General features: G+C 43.2%; 1 protein-coding gene across 1 annotated transcript; it reads left to right on the top strand.

Moving 5' to 3' along the window:
* Positions 1-12,284: 12,284 nt before the first annotated feature.
* Positions 12,285-20,923, top strand: LOC128099762 (killer cell lectin-like receptor subfamily B member 1A). Its single transcript, XM_052721580.1, is given in 6 exon segments — positions 12,285-12,369; positions 15,084-15,182; positions 16,465-16,539; positions 17,058-17,212; positions 17,459-17,574; positions 20,797-20,923. Coding segments are annotated over 6 exon segments (657 nt in total).
* The last annotated feature ends 2,390 nt before the right edge of the window (positions 20,924-23,313 follow it).

Genomic DNA, 23,313 nt, shown 5'->3' with positions numbered 1-23,313 from the left:
AACTATGTTCATAGTGGCTTTATTTACAATAGCCAGAAATTGGAAACAACCTAGATGTCCCTCAACTGAAGAATAGATAAAGAAAGTGTAGTATATTTACACAATGGAGTATTATTCAGCTGTTAGAAAAAAAAATAACATCATGAAATTTGCAGGTGAATGGATGGAACCAGAAAAAATTATCCGGAGCAAGGTAACCCAGATCCAGAAAGACAAAAGAGTAGGTAATCGATTCAGCTCTCCTATGCCCCATTCTCCAGAGACTCTAGGAGGAAACACCCCATACAGGGATTCCTTCCTCTCAGTGAAACAAAACTGCACACACTGAGTGTTCTGTCTTGTCTGGAGATGTATCCAGAGCTGGTTCTGTCTTGCCTTACTTGGATTGTTGATGGGAAGGAGAGTTGCTGATTTTATTAAAGAACTTGAGGTTACGGTCGGTAGCTCAAGAAGCCAGATTCAGCTACCCGTCCTCAAGAAGCCAATTTAAATAGCCCAGTATATAGTGTGTTTTTGGGGGGCGATTAGAAAAGGGAGATTTCTCAGTGTGGCCACAATGGGAAGAGGGACAAAGAGATGAGTGACTCCGCCCCTGCCGAGTTAGTTTTGGAGCCCACAGAACAGCCTGTTCCAAGTGCAGTTCCCAGGCAGATTCTAGGGAGAATGAGACACAAGGAAAGATTTGAGGACCGCCATCATTTCAAATTGAAATGATTGGTGAGGGGTTCCTGTGGGTGGAGAACATTTGTAAAGTCTGGAAGAGACGACTTCGTTTTCAAATTCTGAAGCCACAGTGAGAACTGGGTGTAGTGGGGCATACCTTTAATCCCAGAACAGTGTCAGAGGCTGAGGCAGAGACAGAGGCAGGTGGATCTCTGTGAGTTTGAGGACAGTCTGGTCTACATATCGAGATCCAGGACAGCCAGGGCTTTGTAGAGAGACCTTGTCTTAAGAAAAATGAAAACGAAAACAAAGCAAAACAAAAACCAAAGGAAGAAAATATTCTACACAGATACAAAGAAACAGGGAAAGAGGCCCCATTGAATGAAGAAAAGGATGCTTCACAGACTAAAGTGTCATAGATGTGTGAGCTGCTTGACAAGAATTTAAAAATACGTCCTAAACATGCTCAGTCAGCTGACAGAACCACTGAGAAAGCACTAACAGAAGACAGGGAAATGATGAATAGACAAAATTATCTAACGATATAAATAGAACCAAACAGGAAGACAAAAGGTGTATGAACATCTCAGTGAATGTAGAAGCAGCATTTGACAAGATTACACACCACTTCATACTGAGATGTTTATCAAACTAGTGGGAGAAGTCCGTCCCTGAAGTCAATGCCAGACTAGTCAGATGGCTCTTTGGAGAGAGACTCCTACAACCAAGCCGGATGATCAGAGTTCAATCATCCGGACCCATATGATGGAGAGGGATGACTTCTACAGCTGTCCCCTGTGTTCTGACCTCCACAGGCACACTAAGGCACTCAAGTGTGTCATGCTTGCACACCCACAAAAATCAGTGTTTTAAAACATTTTTAAATCTAAAAGCCAGTGACTAACATCATAGTCAAGTGATGTAAGACTGAAAACATTTTCTCTGAAACAGGAGTATCTGCCCTGCCCCCTTCTATTCATGATGACATAGGAATATACTGAAGTGAACACGTGACGTTTTTGCTGTGTTTGTACTGTGCTTCCTGTTTGCACTGAGGAGCAGATGTGAAATACTTCCTGTACTGGATTTTCTCAGACTTGCATGAAGAGTATCACTGTCTGGGCAGCTTAAACATTAGGAATTTATATTCTCAAAGTTCTGGAAGCCAAAGTCTACAATCAGTGTGTTCTCAAAGCTGATTTCACCTGAGACCTCCCTCATGATTTCAAAGTCATCTTCTTGTTTCTCTATGTCCCCCCTCCCCTGTATCTGTGCCCTAATCTTTTTGTCATTAGTCATAGTAGATTAGGGTATAGCTTAAAAGCTTCATTTCAACTAATGGACCAAGACCCTGTCTCCAATACCATCCCATTCTGAGGCATCAAGGATTAGAACCTCAACATATGAATGGGAAGGGCACAGTTAATAACATATCCTAGTGATTTAGACCAGTCCAGTGGTAGCCTTTATCTACAAATGACTTTTTAAATTGTCAACACTCTAAAACAGTGATTTATTTAATGTTTGTATGTGGGTATGCACATGCTATGAAGTGAAAACTCATGAGAGTTAGTTCTGTCCTTCCACCTGGTGGGTTTTCTTGATCAAACTCAGGTCATCAGATATGGCTGCCAGTGCCATCAACCTCTGAGCCGGCTCTATCTGTAAATGATTTCATCTGTTTCTATGACTGAGTATTATAGCTAAATGAATGGTTATTGATATACATGAGACAAATAGCAAAGATTCAAGACTTCTCAATGCCAAGTGAAACCACTGATTAGTATTAGACGTTAAGTGCAAACTCTTCTGAACAGGAAGTGCTCTTTCTGACTTGTCCTGTAATAGATGACACCAGTACTCAGAAAAATTTCAAAATCATGATGAAATGAGACATTGGCCAAAAGCCTTTGATATTCAAGGTTCAGAACTTTCCACTGCAAACAAAAGAAGGTCAGTTGTCTTTGTGTACAGGAAATACCAACCACAAAGGTCTCCAAAGAAGCAGGTTTTTGTAATTATGATCAATAGACACATTAACCATTTGTGTACTAACAAGCCTGTTAGCGTCTGCCTGGAGTCTATGGACATTGATTTTTTTCCTTAACAAATGGTTCCATAATTCTGTTACCCAAAACAAAGATTGTAGATGGGAAAACATCCCTGGAAGTCACTCTTCTCCAAATTCCCCTTTTATAAACAATATGGCCATCTTATTAGGTGGTCACTCCAGTTCAACCATTCAGTAAACAGTCACTACACAGCTACTTGAGTTGCAAGGCATCTTATTTGTTGGAAGGGTAGCATGGAAAAACTGAAGTATAGAATACACATTCTATATGACGACAATGTACATACAAAGCTGGATCTCCAGAATTGAAAACAAGGGTGGGGGGAAGGCTGCTCACGTGATGTTGCACCGATGGATGGTTTTGTTGTTAGGAATGGAGTAAAAGTAAAAGAATTTACCCAAAGCATGGGAAGTTGCAAGCCGATAACCAAGGGTCTTTGGTTGTGGGTATACCACAAGATAGAAATTATATAAACAAATGTATGTTACTTATCATTGAATATTTATGGTGAATTCACAGGAAGGGCAAGTGCAAATAATCTCTGAAATCTCCTACCACCCGTTACCTCTGTTTATACAGAAAATGGGACATTTCATCAGGATGGGTTTTTTCCTTGACTGCTCAGATGATTTTTGGTAAAGTTTCCCATATAAATGTCTAACTTTTGTGTTGTTTGTTTCTCAGAAGTATCAGTTTCATGCATGTCAGATCTCCTAGTTATTTAACAATTACCTTTTTATGGCTTTAACTTGGCTGACATGTAACTATATCCCGTTGTCTGTCACATAGCATCCTCTTTTCAGTTCTCATTGTCTTCTGTGTCTCTGCTGACTGCTGCCAGCTCATTTACCCCACTTTCATGCTCATTCTTTTAATTTAATCTATTGCAGAAAGTCTCTTATCAAAGTCAAATTTGTCCACAACTTAACCAGCTATAAGGTTGCTATATGATTTATCATATTGATTCTAAACTATTTATTCTGATATGAATTCTTCATCAGCTTTCATACTTGTTTTCCCTTGGTTGTGGTGCAGTTTGTGGTAAAGGAATGTCAGAGCAGCATCTGTGCGAAATCTCCAGCAAGTCCTTCTTGTAATTACGAGCTGTGTGTGGAAACGTCAGCGGCTGGCTGAGGGTTCTTTCCCTCCACCTGGATAGGCGAGAAGCTCTTCTATTTGTGGTCCTGGCAGCTTTTGCTTCCCTGCTGTCCCCAGGGTTTGCAGAAGTGAGTCACAGTGGCTGTCAGGGAATCAGCAGCAACTGGCGCCCTCAAGTGTTCAGACCTTGTGCAGACATCAATGGCCATAACCCTCAGCCTTCAAGGGTTCAGACCCCAGGACTCTGGACCCTTAGTCCTTAGCAGAAGCCTGTGTTACAGCTCTCAGCCCCAGGTCTGAGAGCCTTGTCTATGAAGACTTGCTAGCTCTCTGAAAGTATTACAGCAACAAGAACCTGCTGTTTCTCTTCACTTGCTCCTTACAGCCCTTTATCCCTCTTCAGCCTCAGTTCCACCCCCTTTGTCCTCTTTCCCCTTCCCCCTCCTGCCCTGGCTGCTAGAAAACTGATCAACTGCTTCTTCTTCAGCTGTCCAGCGGCAGCTGCCTTGCCCTGTTCACAGCATGGCCTGACTACACCCAGCTTCCCTGCCTCTTGCATGTTCTGTGGCCTCAGGCATCACCTCGCTCTCTGCTGTCCCTGCTGCTACTCCCCTGGTGTTACCAGCTCAGCCTGAACTGCTTAGGAAGGCAAGAAAAGACCACTCAAGGCCTTTGGACAGGCCTGAGAGGCAGCACAGGACTGCATCTGCCAGCAGACTTGGTGAGGCAGAGCAACCTTAGATGATCAAAGTGCTGAGTATAAGTAAGTGCTGAATGCTGAGCCTCAAACAAGACGTCTGTGTCAACAGGACATCTCGTGGCCTCCAGTGCAAAGAGAATACTGTGGAGTAGGGTTGGAAGGACTGACTGTAGGAGCTAAAACGTGGAGAGAAGTGAGGTGGGGAGAAGTGAGGTGGGATGCTGTCTTCTTTGATTTACACTAATTCCATGTTTGTGTGTTCGGTATTCCCTCTTTAAAACATTTTTTGGCCACCCGTGTCCCTTTTTTGCTACAGTGCCTATTGAAATCCTTCACCCGTTTTTATTTGGCTATTAAAATTTTAAAAACTGCTGAATGAGTCATGCAATCTCCTGGTTTTATTTGGGACATATAAGAGGCAGGGCAGGGGCCTCTCCAGCTGTCAAAGAAAACTCTAAGCCATTAATATGACACCATCCAGGTGCCCGGTTGCCCTCCACAGCAGGTGGACAAGTCCAGGCCACACACACAGTCCATGGCACACAGATAGATGGAAATCTTGAACCTAATTCTGGCAAAGAAATGTAAAGTTGGGATGAGAGGCACACTGAACCATGGGTTCGTTGCAGGAGGTATCTACAGCTGGAGGAGGGTAAGTGTTCTGGTGACGGGGGCACCATTAGGCAAGAACCAACAGTTAAAAAACCACTGTTTTATTATATCGAGTTCTCTTCCCACCCTGACCCGGCCTCTCCTGGAGTCACGCACGTGGAAACCAGTGTCAAGCCCCCAAGTGTAGGTGGTCCCAGCAGGTTCCCTAGGATTGAGTTTTGACACCTGTCAATCATCCCTAAGGAAGATCACCTCCGTGTGCAGCCTCCTTTTGGTCACTGGTCTTCTGCTGCAAATGTGGAGGGCGACAGGGCAGAGGGAGAGCGAGTACAGATGAATCCACACATGAGCTGAGCAGCAGAGCGACCAGGACCACTAGCTGCTGGTAGAGTGTTTGCCAGAGTGAACAGCAGGGGACGCTCCACAGGAGGAAAGGGCTTTGGGAGCGGGGGGGGGGGGGGGGGGGGGGGGGGGGGGGGGGGGGGGTTGGTGAGGATGTGGATCCCTGGAGTGAGGGAGGTGGGCTTGAGGCTGGTCGTGGAGGTAGATACTACTAGGCTTTGTTGATGAGACAGAGTCAAGGAGGATCAGGAGCGCAGGCCAGCCTGGGATACATATCTTTTTTTCCCCCAACACCAAAACATGAATCTATGGCCACACACCACTCCAAAGCATCCCTCCAAGAGCCACAAAGGCCCTCTTTCCACCCCAATCCCTCTCTGGGCAACCAGCACCCAGGTCACACCAGCTACTCCAGTCATAGGCACCAGCTCCACAATGCTGCTCACAAGCCCTTGCCCACATGCATGCCCAACCCTCACTCACTCTTGGGTCTGCCCAAACCCGCAATTCACTCTCCTCTCCTGACACACTCTGTTCCCTCTTCTCTGCTCCTTTTAGCTAACCCTGCTGGTGCAAAGCAGAAATGAGCCAGTCGCCTAGATTAGAAATGATGGCTACAAAGGTTTGGGACTTATTCAGTGGGCTTTTTGTTTGTTTTTTTTACCTCCGACTCAGGCAAATAGTTAGTTCCTCAGAGAACAGAAATGTGAATATGCTCGACAGAAACGTTGTTTCACAACAGTTCTGAAGTACTTCAGAGAAAGATTGGAAACCCACTGAAGTCTGGAGAAAGGGTTCAGCCTTTAAAGGCTAGGATCACAACCCCAGCTATCTCTCAAGCGACTTTATTTTGTTTTGTTTTCTTAACAGGCCCTGCATATTTCAATAAAAAGAAGAAAATTATCTGTTAAAAATAAAAAAGACTATTTTCATTTTTAATTTATTTGAAATTCACCTTTTAAGCCTAACCTGATTATACTTAGTTTTCTTTAGAAAATTAAATCCACTCCAATTGATTAATTTTAAGTTCAGCTCGAAACCCAGAACGTTCCTGGGGGTGACGTATTTTGAAAAATACAGAGTGCGCCACTTCTGTGTCTGGTCTGCACCATCCTTGTTCGGGTGTACAGGTCCCTGGGGCTCTCTGCATCAGCTTCAGGTTTCAGAGCACTGTGGGGCTACAGGAAAGGTCCAGCTAAAGAGACCCGCCCTTCATCCTAACGTAGGGCCCAAACCACCTGCCTCACATCCTGCACAGGACCCAGACGACTGACCCACATCCTGCATAGGACCCACATGATTGACCCACATCCTATACATGTTTATCTTCTCTTGCTTGTTGCGCTTCATTTAACATAAAGACCTGGTTTCATCCTTATTGTGTCTGGTGCATTTCCCCATCCCCTCCTCCTTCCCCCTCCTTATTCCCCTCCCCCTCATGAGCCCCTCTCAAGCCACCAGGACACAGGCACTCCCAACATCTTTTTTCTTTTCCAAGATTGGCAAACCCTGTCCAAATTAATTAAAAGGCATGGAGAGAATATTCAAATTAACAAAACCAGAAATTAAAAGGGGGACATAACAACAGACATCAAGGAAATCCAGAGAATCATAAGGGCATACTTTAAAAATGTGTATGCCACCAACTGGAAAACATAAAAGAAATGAATAGTTTTCTCAATAGGTACCAAATGCCAAATTCAAATAAAGACCAGATAAGTAATTTAAGCAGACCTATAGCCCCCAGTGAAATAGAAGTAGTCATTAAAAGTCTCCCAACCAAAGAAGCCCAGGGCCAGATGGTTTTAGCACAGAATTCTACCAGACTTTCAAAACAGAGTTAATGCGATTACTCTTCAAATTATTCCACAAAATAGAAACAGGGAACATTGCCCAATTCATTTTATGAGGCCACAGTCACCCTGATACCCAAACCATATAAAGTCCCAACAAAGAAAGAGAATTACAGACCCATTTCCCTTATGAACATAGATGCAAATATACTCAATAAAATACTTGCAAACTGAGTCTAAGAACATATCAAAAAGATCATCCACCATGATCAAGTAGGCTTCATCCCAAAGATGCAGGGATGTTTAGATATATGTAGATCAATAAATGTCATCAACCAAATAAGCAGACTGAAAGAAAAAAGCCACTTGATCATCTCATTAGATGCAGAAAAGGCCTTTGACAAAATCTCACACCTTTCATAATAAAGGTCCTGGAGAAATTAGGGATAAAAGGGATATACGTCAACATAATAAAGTCAGTTTACAGCAAGCTCATAGCAAACATCAAATTCAATGGAGAGAAACTCAAAGCAGTTCTACTAAAATCAGGAACAAGACAAGGTTATCCACTCTCTCCATAGCTATTCAATGTAGTACTTGAAGTCTTAGAGCAATAAAACAACTGAAGGAGATCAAGGGGATTCAAATGGGAAAGGAAGAAGTCAAAGTATCTCTGTTTGCAGATGATATAATAGTATACATAAGTGACCTTAAAAATTCTACCAGGAACACTCTATAGCTGATAAACACTTTCAGCAAAGTAGCTGGATACAAAATGAACTCACAAAAGTCAGTAATCTTCCTACATACAAGTGGCAAACAGACCAAGAAAGAAATCAGGGAAAAACACCTTTCACTATAGCCATAAATAATGTCAAATATCTGGGGGTAACTCTAACCAAGCAAGTGAAAGACTTGTATGATAAAAACTTAAGGTCATTGCAGGAATAAACTGAAGAAGATATCAAAATATGGAAAGATCTCCCTTGCTCATAGATTGGTAGAATTAACAGTAAAAATGGTCATTCTACCAAAAGTAATGTACAGATTTAATGCAATCCACATCAAAATTCCACTGATTCTTCACAGATCTTGAAAGGACAATTCTCAGCTTCATATGGAAACAAATAAACAAACAAAAACAACAACATCTCCCCCCAACCCCCACAAAACCCAAGATAGCTAAAATAGTCCAGAACAATAAAAGAACTGCTGGAGGTATCACCATTCCCAATTTCAAGTTGTACTATAAAGCTACAATAATCAAAACAGTGTGGTATTGACATAAAAATAGACATGCTAATCCATGGAATTGAACTGAAGACACAGACACAAATCCACACACTTATGGCCACATGACTTTTTTTTTACAGGAAGCTATAAATACACACTGGAAAAAAAGACAATGTCTTCAACAAATGGTGCTGGTCAAACTGGATGGGTGCATGTAGAAGAATGCAAAGAGACCCAAACTTATTACCCTGAACAAAACTCAACTCCAAATGGATCTAGGACTTCAACATAAGACAAGATATATTGAACCTGAGAGATGAGTAAGTGGGGAATAGCCTTGAACTCATTGTCACAGGAAAAGACATTCTAAACAGAACACCATTAGTGCAGGCACGAAGATCAATGATTAATAAACAGGGCCTCATGAAACTGAAAAGCTCCTGTAAGGCAAAGGACAACATCATTTGGACAGAGCAGCAGCCTACATTCTGTAGAAAATGGGAAAAGATTTTTACCAACTCTACATCTGACACAGGACTAACATCTAAAATATGTAAAGAACTCAAGAAAGTAGATACCAAAAGACTAAATAATCCAATTAAAAGTGGCATATAGATCTAAACAGAGAATTCCCAATAGAGGAAACTCAAATGGCCCAAGAGAAAGAAGTGTGTTGCAGTCAACAAAGCTGAAAGGAGTTAGTTGGAGATCTGAAGTGTGCTTTGACATCAGACACGGAGATGCAGAGTTTGGAGTTTGTTCAGCTGGTTTTCAGTCTTTTTTTGGTTCAGTGTTTCCTCACCATGCTGCATATTCTACCATTTGGAATGATAATGTATAATCTGTGCCATTGTATGTTGGAAGTATGTGATCTGCTTTTTGATTTCACTTTTACAGAGGATTATAGTTAAGATATTGTCATGAGTCTCAGAAGAGAATTTAAACTGGCCATCATTCATCACCAAATGAAGCTTCCAGTAGCAGGATTAGGTTACAAACAATTGAATTATTGCCCAAAGGGATGCCCTGGAAATTCCCAAACAATCCAGATTGTTGCCAAGACAATAGATTGCTCTATAAACTGACAGCAAGGTCCCATTGCTGAAGACAACACCCACATAACTCATTGAACATGGAGAGGTTGAACTGGTGCCTACATAGAACCTTCACCCCTATGTTCTAGTGTCTTTGGGACAATGCTGTCATGCCTGAAAAATATCCTAGGGCAACAGTGTCACAAAGCTTGTGGGAATAGCCAACCAATGTCTGATTTGACTTAAGGGCCACTCCACAAGATGGAACCCATACCCAACATCTGACATTGCTTGGGCAACCAAGAACCAGAGACTAGATAACCAAGAGAGACCTAGGGTAAAACCAAAGGCTACTAGTCTTTAAAAAACAAAAGTAGACTCCCTCTCTTGGGAGTCTCCATATCCTGGCCCATACCACAAGATGCTTTACCGGAGGCCAGGCTTCTCCTAGGGACCCCAGGTAAGACATCATCCACTGCCCACTAACACTCCTTAAAGCTCACTCAACACTCCCCTACAGCACCACTCCCCTGGGCTCCATATCCTGACCAACACACACATCTAGCTGCTTTACCAGAGGCCAGGCCAGATCTAGGGACCCCAAGTAAGACATTGTCCACTGCCTGCCAGCACCACTTAAAGTCTACCCAACATCAAACCTACTCTGAACTCCATATCTTGCCCCCCCACACACACACACCTCTGGCTGCTTTAGTGGAGGTCAGGCTGGTCCTAGGGACCCCAGGTAAGATATCCCCCACTGCCTGTCAACAATCCTTAAAGCCCACCCAACACCCCCAGGCTGTACCTCCTTCCCTGGGTTCCATATTTTAGCAAACAACTTCAGCAGAAGACATCTGGTTTACCTGAGGCCAGGCAAGAAAGGTTTTGGAACTTTGTGCAAAAAAAGCCATTGGATGTTCAGTGCTCTTGGTGAGCTGTTGTGTAGGAGCTTGGGACATCAGAATGTAGAGGACAATGCAAAAGATGGAGGCCTGGCTTGTGAAGTCTCAGAGGGAAGTTTAAAGACTCCAACTGGGCCATTTGTTTTGAATTTAGATTCTGTGGTTCTGGTTAGTGGGACTGCAGAATCAGCTGTGATTAACAAGATACCAGAACTACTAAGACGGAACATTTGCTTTTCTGGGATACTCGATGCTGGATGGCTGTGTAAATGATTATGCAGGTATTTGATGCTGTTCCAGATTCGGTATCAGGCAAAATTATCCCAGTTTGCTGCATACAGCATGTTGTCTGCAGACACATGAAGCTCTTCTCACTTCTGGTCACTTTACACTTTCGTCAGCATCTGTTAAAGAAAACATCTCACCTCAGATCTGTTACTTTTCACAGGGCCATTGTGGATTCCTGGTAGCAACAGACAACTTCAGAACTTAGTTAAACCTCAGTGTCCACAAAGCATCATTTGAATCTTCTGCTAAGAGTATCAGATTTCTCCTTATTGATCTATCTAATACATCCCCACAGTTTTCAGTGGTTACCAGTTACTAGGTGGATATAAACACTTAAATAGTTGCAATGTTTATTAACATATTCCCCACCTAAAGCTACCTGTGTCTTGGCAAGGAAAGGGGATAATAGGCAGGAACAAGCATCACTCATAATGTGGTATTTTGTTTGTGCTCTAACAAATAAAGCTTGCCTGGAGACCAGAGTGCAGAGCTAGCCACTAGTTAACCATAGAGACCAGGCAGTGGGGCACACACCTGTAATTCCAGCACTTGGAAGGAGAAAGCAGGAAGAACAGGAGTTCAAGGCCACCCTGGGCTACACGAGATTAATCCAGTCTAAAAGAGAAACAGAGCCAGGCAGTGGTGGCACACACCTTTGATCCTAGCACTTGGGATCTCATGCCTTTGATCCCAGCACTAGGGAGGTGGAGACAGGGAGTGATATGGCTGGGTGGAGAGAGGAATATAAGGAGACAGGAGCTCACCCCCTTTGGTCTGAGGATTGGGTAGAGGTAAGAAGTCTCTCTAGTGGCTGGCTCCTTTACTTCTCTGATCACCAGGCAAGCTTTATTTGTTAGATCACAAACAAATTATCACCACACTTAAGCAATCGGATACTTCTCTATATACTAAGGCCTGAGGCCCTTACATTTGCTGAAATTTTTATGTACTGAAACTTGAGAATATTTTCAGAAATTATAATTGATTGTAAAAAATAATGACTCAAAATGGAAAACTCTGGAAAATCTTGTTTAATTGCTAAAATCTTCAGATTAGGCAAGCACAAAACATAGGGCCAGAAACACAGTTCAGTGATAGAGTGCTTGCCTCAAATTCATGAGGCCCTAAGTTCACTTCCCAGTGCTACGAAAATAAACAGATGGCGTATGAGGCAGAACCTCATGTCTGGCTCTGAGCGAATGACAGTCACCAAAGAGTGACAGCTGTAGCCGGGCAGGGGTGGCCCACGCCTTTAATCCCAGCATTCAGGAGGCAGAGCCAGGCAGATCTTTGTGAGTTCGAGGCAGTTAGGATGTATTGTATGAAAGAAGAACAAAAGAGAAAAAAAGACAATAGCGTGTAAGCTATGTGAGCAGGACAGACATCAAGGTCAGTAACTTCGGAGAAACCCTCAGAGACAAGTGTTGGTGGGTGTGGACACACAGTCCAGTGTTCGCAGTGGACTTCCTTTTTTTGCTCATTTCACCTCACAGAACTTGGAGTTTGTCCTGTCCACAAGTTCAGTGTCACGTCCCCCATTGGCAATGGAAACATCAAGGGTCTACCTCAATTTAAAGGCATCCAGGAATCCAAGGTCTCAGCATGCATCACCGCCATCTCTTGCCCCAGGTCAGTAGCTTTATTTCTCCATTTGGCATTAGAATATCTTCCAGAGTTATGATTTCTTCTTACAGTTTTGTGATCGCTATGAAGATGAACAGCTGTCCATACTGAAGAGGGTAGACGGTAACAACTTTAGAGATTAAAGGCTCATACATTCAACTTTTAGTCAGTCAGTGTGAAACTTGGGCAGCCATTCTTTTCAGCCTTAGTCACAAGACCCTGAAGAAAGGTTACTTTACATCTGTAAGGAAAGGGATGCTTCTAGCAGAGAGACTTGCTATGCAGCATCTTGCCTGGTCCAAACTTCTCTGCAAAACACAAACACCAAGCCTCAGCACCACGGCATCCTAGCACTGAGCACAGGTGGAATCAGCACTCTGTCTCTCAGAAGACTTAAAATCACAGTGACAGAAATGTGGAAGACTGATATGTGCCACAAATTAAGTGTACCATGACTTAGGGATGGATGAAAAGAGATAGACATGGAGACAGAAAATAAGTCTAATATGGTCATGGTATAGTATGAGATTCTGTGATGTAACTGAGCTTTCTTATATAATACTGCAATGCTTTAGATTTAATCTTTCTATATTGTGTCAAGAATGAATGTGAACCATGGGAGGCAGAGGCAGTTTGATCTCTGTGAGTTTGAGACAAGCCTGGTCTACAAAGTGAGTCCCTGGACAGCCAGGGCTGTTATACAGAGAAACCCTGTCTCAAAAAACCAAAAAGCAAAGATAAAATGTGAACCACAACTTTTTAAGGATGCTTGTCAGAAACTTTTAAATTAACAGATTTTTTTTTTAATCAGAAAAAGTCTTAGAGTCACAAAATAAGCTTCATTATAACCTTTGCAAAGGGTCTGGGGAAAGTGGGTCTTTTGATAACTAGAGGGAGGATTTGACGGAGCCAGTTATCTGTGATAGGCACAAGAAAGTCTCTGTTTTCCCTGTTTATACCTGTAAAAGTGGAAGAAGGGACTTAGACAGCTTAAGGTTTGGGTTTGTTTTCCCACTGAGTCCAGCCAGCGAGGCCAGTGTGTGCATGGGTGTAGGGCATGTCCGGGAGCATAGGTGGCCTCTCAGGGACTGTATCCTTGAAGAAACCTACTCTCCCACTCCTAGCAGCCATCAGCTGTCAATAGCTCCCCAGATGGTGGTGGAACTCATGTCCAAGTCCCCTCACAATTTTTGTCTGACTTGAGCTTTTGAAGGTCTTGTGTAGGCTGTCACAAATGGTGTAAGATCATATATGTAACTGTCCTGTTATGTCCAGAAGACAGTGTTTCCTTGTAGTTATCTGCCACTTCTTGCTGTGGGATATCTTTCTGTATGCTGTGAATATGTGTTGTTCCCATTGGTTAATAAATAAGCTGTTTTGGCCTATGGCAAGGCAGCTTAGAGACAGGTAGGAAAAGAAAGAGACCAGAAAGAGAAAGACAGGGTCTGGAGACACTCCCCTGCCATGAAAGGAGCAGCAAGATGTCAGCAGACTGGTAAAGCCATGGAACACGTGGCAAGACATAGAGTGATAGAAATGGGTTAAGTTAAGATATAAGAGCTAGCTAGCACAAGGCCTGCGATAGGTCATACAGATTGTAAATAATATTAATCCTCTGAGGCTCCTGGATTGTGGGGCCAGGCAGGACCAAAGAAAACTTGCAACTACAACTTCTAATTTATAGTCATTCTGCCCCTCTTCTGTGGCGATGCCTGAGCTTTGGTTGGGGATGGGATGGGATGCAGATGTCCCATTTAGGGTGGAGTACTAGGTAGTCTCTAATTCTGTAAATGCTGAGCAGTTGTGGGTGGTGCACACCTAGAATTCCATCACCTGAGAGGTGGAGGCAGGAGAGTCAGGAGCTCAAAGGCATCCTCAGTTCACAGAGAGTTAAAGGTCAGCCTGGACTATTGGTAACCCGATCTCAGAACACAGCACAACACAAAGCAACTATGAAAGTATTCTATTTAAGGAAAGAACACCATGAAATTTACAGCCACAATGTGTAGTATGTGTTTAGTTCGTGTGTGTGTGTGTGTGTGTGTGTGTGTGTGTGTGTGTGTGTGTGTATGTATGTGTAACAGTGTGTGATATTAGCCACATTTCCAGTTCATCTATCCATTAGGAGGATTTAGAACTCAGCCAATAAGGAGGGAATAACACAATTGAAATACTGAAAATATCCTGGGGACTCAGGAGATGCACCTCCATGCATGTTATACCTTTGACCCAAGTTGGAGAAGATCATTGTAGATAGCAGTGAAGCACGGGGTCCGTGTGCAGGAATAGATTCACGTGTCATTATCACCAAAAGTCACAATTACCACAAAAAGGGAGCATCAAAAATATCTATTGAATAAAAGAAGGTCCTCCTTAGAGATGCTTTGACTCCCTTCCTGCAACAGAACATGCCATTTGGTTTTGACGGCATTCGTGGTTTTCAACACATCTTCACATCTGTCGAGCTTGATTTACTCAGTACACCTTTGTGCTTATGCATGGATGTGCATAAGCATTATTCTTCAGTCCTACTTTATCAAAGCAAACAGTTGAACCTAACGGAGAATTTATCTCATGGAATTCTGCTTTAAGTTGGCAGAAAAGGGCTCACATCTGCAGCTGACCTTCCACTTGAATCCATTTGTTCCCAAACCACCTTTCCCTTTCATTCCCAATGTCCTCAACTGACTTAAACAAGTAACAGATGTTTGACTTCACAGATGCCTGTCGGTGCCCACGCTCCCATAGGTTGGCTCTGAAACTCACTTGTGCTGGGCTCATCCTTCTTGTCTTGACCCTGATTGGGCTCAGTGTTTTAGGTAAGTGAGGCAAGAACTTTTTTCTTTTTTTTGGTTTTTTGAGACAGGGTTTCTCTGTGTAGCTTTGCACCTCTGCTGGAACTCACTTGGTAGCCCAGGCTGGCCTCGAACTCACAGAACTCTGCCTGGCTCTGCCTCCCGAGTGCTGGGATTAAAGGCGTGTGCCACCACCGCCCAGCGAGGCAAGAACTTTTGCTTCAGAATTTCCCCTCTAAATATCAGGGCCTCTTGGCATGGTTTGGTCCACTTGAGCCTGGGGGAAGGTCAAAGACATGAGTAGTTACAGGACAGTGTCCCATGTCCAGTGCAGAAGCTTCACATTTCTGTGCTTCTGAATTTCTCTGAGAGTTGTTAGGAGGTGTTACCCACAAAGGGCTCTCTAACAGGCCCATGAGGGGCAAACATGGCGCCTGCAGGCTTTTCCCTTTCCCCTTTCCTCTCACTGAACTGTCAGATGACATTCCTCAGCTAGGCCCCGAGGGCCACTCATTTTGGCCATGGAACATTCCTGAGACTGAGCACTGAGGTCCAACTATCAAAACATCAAGGTCCAGCAATCAAAATTCATTATTTGGCTACACTGGCTAGCCTGTCCAATCAGGATTTATCACCTCATCCCAACACAGACTTCCCATTTTCTCCTTAAAACCCACTCCTGCAAAAGTACCTGCTGCTGTCTTTGCCAGATACGGAAGCAGCCCTTCCCCCTTCCTCCAGGGTAATAAATCTCCTTTGTGTTGAGAATTTGGTGTCTGTGTGTGTTCTGAGCTGACACCAAGCCCCTAACAACGCACATATACCTAGAACCAAATAAATAAATAAATAAATAAATAAATAAATAAATAAATAAATAAATAAATAAATAAAAGTGATAACTGAGACAAAAATAACAACAACAAGGAAAGCCAAAAGGCTCAAGTGTTTAGTTTATTAACTGGCTACTAAACTCCATTGGCATTAAGCTGTGTTTCTTGGAGGGGATGTGATAATTCTCATTCTGAAGATGGGAATTCAGGCATGAGTGCGGGTAAGTTAAGGGTTTCTCTAAGGACATTAGATAGTATGTGCCTTAACAGTGGTGTGAATCCACATGTTCTGTGCTTTTCTTCTTTGTTTATACATCTGTCTCCAACTGGTCCCTCCGTCCAGCTGGCTAATATTTTATCCTATCCAGATGTTTCAGGTTTGTTGAAATAGCTTGATTTCCTGAGGTGGGAAAGAGAACACCCACTCCACCTTTCATTTCAGGATTTAATCCTCTCCATGTTTTCTTATTTACTAGTGCGAGTGTTGATACAAAAACCATCAATAGAAAAATGCAGAGTGTGTATTCAAGAGAACATGGCTAAACCAACAGGTAACTTTTCAGCTTGAATTTCCCAAGAATAACAGTTGACATTTGCTATTTACCAGGGCTTTCATCAGTCGAGGTTTAAAACACTCACTCATGAAGACACTACAGTCCCATGGTCTTATGTTAGAAGGAATTGCTGCATAAAGTCTTGTTAAGGGTCTCATGACTGGTAGTTGACAATGCTGGGAACTTCTTTTAAGCTATGTGACCTTGAAGCCTGAGATCTTAACCACTTGGCCATGCTGTCTCAATATGCTAGCACACTGGATCATTAACTTTAAGAACACTCTAATAGAATATTTGTTTTAACTAATGTGTCAAATAGTTAACTTTGTCTAAAGTTAATTGATAGAAACACAAATGAATTCTTGTTATTTTTATTTCTTTAATATGTCATAACAGCAATTTTGTCCCTTCATGTGTTGCTAAAAGTGTGTGTTAGTAAAGCAACTACTGTGTGTAACTGGATGTGGTACAGCAGGAACAGGGTAGAAATATTCCATGTCTCCTTCTCACTTCAGACGGTCCAGCTATCTTAAAGTGTCCAAAAGACTGGCTGCCACACTGAGATAAATGCATATATTTTTCTCAAGATAACAACATTTGGATGGAAGGTCTAGTTGACTGTGCTACAGATGGAGCCACTTTGCTGCTCATTCAAGACCCAGAAGAACTGGTAAGTTCTGGAAGCTCACGGTCTGAGAGACAAATTGGTCATGTGAACCAATAACTGCTTATGCAAGGTGAGTATCCTAGGATCATAAATACCAGACACAGGTTTGTCAAAGGAACAAGAATTAACTGTGCTGGGGACTCAGGCTGGACACAGGTGACACTTGAACTAGGTTTCAGGAAGCTGGGAGAACATGAGTCCCCAGTACACAGACTCAGGGTTAAGTCCTCTACTCTGTTTTTATTATAGAGATTCATAAAGGACTCAGTAAAGGGAAAAGGCAGTTCATATTGGATTGGACTAAATTACACTTTGACAGACAAGAAATGGAGGTGGATAAACGGCTCTACTTTACGTTCTGATGTGTGAGTATTGGAGGAGCTAACCTGAAGATTCATTTCAGGTCATTTCAGGGCTCTAACACTGATACCAAAGATTAAAGAGGTTCAGAAGAGTTTAAAAGTATGATTTCAAAGTTAGTTGCTATTTTCCATGTATGAAAAGGTATCATCAGCCTTTCATAAGGTCGTGTGTGTGCATGTATGTGTATATGTATGTATACAGTGGACTATGTATATATGTCTCCAGTGGACCTCAAAGAACTTCCCCTTTGGAAAGAGAATGCAGTTTTAAATATCTACTGAGTGCCTGTAGGCACAGAGAACTTTTCCTTTTTCACTCTTAAACTTTTTATATTTTCCAAAGAATTTCTTTTTTTTTTCATTTTTCTTTATTAAGAAATTCTCTACTCACTCTACATACCACCCACAGATCCAACCTCCTCCCTCCTCCCACCTCCCATCCCTCCCTCCCAAGCCACCCCACATCCCCACATCCCCCAAATCACGTCTCCCATGGGGAGTCAGCAGAGCCCGGCACACTGAGCCTAGGCAGGTCCAAGCCCCTTCCCACTGCACCAAGGCTGCGCAAGGCGTCACTCCACAGGCACCGGATTCCCAAAAGCCTGCCCATGCACCAGGGACGGCCAAAGAATTTCACTGTGGTGAAAATGAGCCATAGTGTGTAATGAGGCCAGCTTCTCAGGTCACAACCAGCAGAGGAAAAGTGAGTGTGAATGAAAAGCACTAAGTGTCAGCAGGGAGCTTGGTCAGCTGAGAGAAATGACCACGTTGTCACAGGTTGTATTGTAGTGTAGCTAGAGTTGTTATACAATTATCTGAGGAGCTGTGGTGAAAGAAGCCTTAATCAGCTTTTGTAGTTGTAACAAAATATCACAGAGAAATAAGAAAGTGAAATCGTTTTGGCTCACAGTTGAAGGGGCCTCCTGTCCATCTTCAGCCTTCTCCATGGCTGCTAGCCCTGTGGCAATGCAGAAATGTGGTTGTATGAGGGCACAGGAAAGCTGCTCACCTCATAGTGGGCAGGAAGCAGAGGAGGTGGCCACCCCCGGGCTGCGATGAGGAGCCGAGATCTTCCTTTCAAAGGCTGTGCCCGCACCATGACCTACATCTTTCCAGGAGGCCTCATTTTGCTTGACTGGGAACTCAGCAATGGGTAAATTCCTTGATGGCATCAGTGCACCCGTGACCCAGTCACCTCTTCACAGTGTCACAGCTATCCCACACATGACCTCCTGGGGTATTTGCCATCAAAGCTAAAATTGTGAGTGCAAACCATAAAGAATGCCATTAGCTCTTTGGTGTCTTGTCATTTTCTTATTGTGTGAGATTGTCATGGGAAGTGCGCTACAAAAGGGCTGACCCTATGGAGTTAAGTCATATGTTTTGGTGGAATTAATGACTTTTTGCACAACAAGAACAGAATATTCATTCATTTCATAAGCAAAAGGGTATAGGTTTCAGCCAAATTCCTATACAATGCTTTCAATGATGTTTTCAGGAGTTATAATGAGAATCATTTTATTAATCTTGCTTGAATAAACTTAAGCAAATCTTACAAGAAAATGTACTTCTTGTTATTCAGAATACATGAGATTGAAATGTAAAATGCTGAAACATATTTAGGTTTACTTAAAATGTACTGACAATTTATTAAGTATAGAAATAGTTAAACATAAGAAGTTGGCATTCAGTAGAGAAGTATGTGTGAGGTGTACGGATTAAGCTCAGCTAATGTGTCATTTTACTCTGAGGACAAATTGACACTGGGATTAGGGAAGAGCGATTGGTAAGCCTGGAGGCTGCTGTGCTCAGTCAAAAGTGTCAGTCAAGCAAGTCCTGCTTTTGTTTCAACTCTGTCCCTGGATTCAGGTACCAGAAAGGGAGAGAGTAACAGTTTCCCCCACAGGATTATTTGGGGAATTAATAAGGAATGTTAGAGATCTCTCCAAGTGTCTGGTAGGAGAAGGCCTGGGAAGCCTTAAAGGAATTTTGAAAGGAAGTCATTGACTGAAACAGATCAGCCCTGAGGAAATGATCCTGAAAGCTGAAGGAAGATCCTGAGCATGGAGGAAATGAAAGAGGGAAATCATGGTTGGACTAGCATGCTGACCACTAGGGTGGCATCAGATTTGCCTCTCAATCCCAAGGGGCTCCACAAAGAACAAAACAAAGAAGGACACCCTTGAGGAGCCCTGCCACTGGCATATGCCACCTTCTTTGTAAGACCCACCAGTGTACTTAGAACTCATCTGTCCCTTACAACCAACCCTGATACTGTCTGTGTTAGCGCTTGAATTTTAGTTCCCACCAGCACGGAGCCATGGAAGCCATGAAAAACATGGAGGTTTGAAACCCATGTGTTAATCAAACACTTCAGTCTAAGGAAGGAGAATGAAAGGAATTGTGACTCTGCATCACATGAGCTGAGCCTCTTTCCCTCTCTGCATCCAGTTCTGTGATCCGGACTCTGTGAGCTCACTCTGTATGTTGAATACATTCATTGAATACCTGCTGTGTGTAACTGTTATCACACATTCATGTCCGTCTTAATACTTCCCCAAACATTAGCTCGTTAAACCGTGTGTGCGTGTGTGTGTGTGTGTGTGTGTGTGTGTGTGTGTGTGTGTAAAACTTTATGCTTTTCTGCTATTAATCTATTTTTAGAGACTTACTCATTTTGGTTTATGTATAGGCATGTTTGCATGCATGTGTGTATGTGTACCACATGAATGCCTGGTATCCATGGTAGCCAGAAGAGGGTATCAGATCCCTTGGTACTTTAGTTACAGACACTGTGAGCCACCATGTGGGTGCTGGGAACTGAACTCAGGTCCTTTGTAAGAGCAGCCAGTGATTTAACCACTGAACCATGTCTCCAGCCAGTGCCCTAACCCTGTAAATGAAAGAAAACTGAAACTAAAAAGAAATGAAGGTCTTCACATGACGTGTTAGTGGCGCAATGAGGAGGTCACCATCTCTTTCAAACCGTCTCCGTTTCATGCGCCATTATGAAGATTCTTGCTGGAAGGGTTCTCTCCCAGTGACGAAACAGCAGGTTTTAGAATCAGCTCCACCTTCTATGTTTATAGCATCGTGTCTGTGTTTACTATACTTAATAACTGTACTTTCTACTGTTTCCTTTAAAGTCCAAAAGAAAGCAATGGCTGACAGGATCATTATGAGAAAATCCTAAACACTAACAGTGGCTATTCTCTTCCTCCTCAGATTGCAAATCACTGGTGAAACTACAAAAGACAGCTGTGCCTCCCTCGCAGAGGACACTGTGGTGTCTGAAAGCTGTGTTTCAGACAACAAGTGGATCTGCCAAATGGAACCAAAACCATGTCTCTGAAACCACGTGTGATGACCCCTGACTGTGAATCCCATCTCCATGACTTTACCATCCACACCGGATCCCTGCACCCAATCTGTCTAGGCTGTTGACCCCCTCCTCCAGTGCACAGTTAGTAGCACAAAGCATGGACTTTGCTTTGTGCTACTAACTGTGTGTGACTCGTACAAATGCCTGTCCAGTTTCTTCATTCTGTAAAGGGTACAGAGAGATGTGCCACTTAAGAGAAGTAATCTGGGCTGGAGAGATGGCTCAGTGATTAAGAGTACCGGCTGCTCTCCCAGAGGACCCGGGTTCAATTTCCAGCACCCACATGGTGGCTCACAACCATCTATAATGGGATCTGATGCCCTTTTCTGGTATAAAGATGTACATGCAGATAGAGCACTCACACGATATGAACAAATAAATCTTGAAAAAAAATTTTTTTAAGAGAAATGATCTGTGGAAAGAAGCCCAGACAGCTGAGGGGCCCTGGATTCTAATCCTCGAGTCTGTGAGCCTCACTGTTTGTGTCTGAGGTCATCTGCAAACAGCCACAGAAAACCATTTGCAAAATCATTATTAAAGATGTGTTATGGGAAGGGCTGTCAGTCAAAACAGAGAACCACTCAAATTAATCTCCTAGTAACCAAAGTCCTCCTTCTCTTGAACCCCCTGAAAGGAAGCTCCAAGCAACAACCAGGACCCTGGAGTACCCACTCCTGTGGCTGGGTGTTCTCTTTACAGTGTGTTCTAATCTGTACTATAGCCTTGCTTTAGATAAAGTTTCCCAGCCATTTTTCTACTCCCTGAAGGGAGACTCAGATACCTGGAAACACTCCACCCTGGCCTAACTACTGGCAACATATTTCATTTACATATATGTTATTGATAATGGATATTGCCCTGTACCTAAGCTGGGTAGTAACGGTGATTTTTCCCAAAAGGACTATTTTTCTTTTTTAAAAAAATATTTTTTTTATTTTATAATTAATTTAATTTTACACATCAGCCACGGATTTCCCTGTCCTCCCTCCTCCCACTCCCCAGCCTTCCCCCCCCCAATTCACCCCCCATTCCCGCCTCCTTCAAGGCAAGGTCTCTCCTGAGGATTCAGCCCAGTCTGGTAGATTCAGCTGAGGCAGGTCCAGTCCCTCCTCCCTGTATCAAGGCTGAGCAAAGTGTCTCAGCATAGGCCCAAGGTTCCAAAAAGCCAGCTCATGCACCAAGAGAGGTCCCGGTCCCAGTGCCTGGGGGACTCCTAAACAGTTGAAGCTCATCAACTGTCTCACTTAACCAGAGGACCTGGTCCAGTTCCATGGTGACTCCTCAGCTATTGGTTCACAGTTTATGTGTTTCTGCTAGTTTCGCTATTTGTCCCTGTGCTTTTTCTATCACGGTCTCGATATCTCTTGCTCATATAATCCCTCCTCTCTCTCACCGGTTGGACTCCTGGAGATCCACCTGGGATTTGGCCATGGATCTCTGCATCTGCTTCCACCAGTCACTGGATGAGAGTTCTGAAGAATGGATAAATAAAATGTGGTACATATACACAATGGAGTACTACTCAGCAGAGAAAAACAATGACATCATGAGGTTTGCCGGCAAATGGATGGAACTAGAAAATAGCATCCTGAGTGAGGTAACCCAGACTCAGAAAGACAAACATGGTATGTACTCACTCATAAGTGGATACTAGATGTAAAGCAAAGGATAACCAGACTGTAACTCACAACTCCAGGGAGACTACCTAGTAAAGAGGACCCTAAGAAAGACACAGGGATCATCCAGCGACAGAGAAATGGATGAGATCTATTTTTCAAATACTAAGGCGGAGTGTGGAATGATTTGTCAGCATTTGGGAGCAACCCACTGATAGAGCTGGACCCCAAGTTTGACTGTACTGCTGTGCACTACCCTAACACCACCTCTTAAGGCTCTTTCTCACACACCAGGAACACTGGGAAATCAGAGCATGCAGCCCTTTGTACTTCATCCTAAATCCCCTGCATATTACATTAGAAAGCAGATAACCTATAACAACTGTCTTAATTAAGGTTTCTATTATTGCAGTGAAACACCATGATCAACAGCAAGTTAAGGAGGAAAGGGTTTATTTGGCTTACACTTCCATATTACTGTTCATTATCGAAGGAAGTCAGGACGGGAACTCAAATAGGGCAGGAACAGTGAAGTAGGAGCTGATGCAGAGGCTATGGAGAGGTGCCACCTACTGGCTGGCTTCTCATGGCTTGCTCAGCCTGCTTTTTTATAGAACCCAGGACCACCAGCCCAGGGTTAGGATGGCACCACCCACAAGGGCTGGGCCCTCCACCATTAATCACTAACTAAGAAAATGCCCTATAGACTTGCCTACAGCCTGATCTTATGGAAGCATTTTCTTA

The sequence above is a fragment of the Peromyscus californicus genome, unplaced genomic scaffold (genome assembly GCF_007827085.1).
Source record: "Peromyscus californicus insignis strain IS unplaced genomic scaffold, ASM782708v3 Scaffold_6__1_contigs__length_162567912, whole genome shotgun sequence".
NCBI lineage: Eukaryota > Metazoa > Chordata > Mammalia > Rodentia > Cricetidae > Peromyscus > Peromyscus californicus.
Note: the sequence above shows the minus strand (reverse complement) of the source record. Positions and strands in the feature narration are given on the sequence as shown.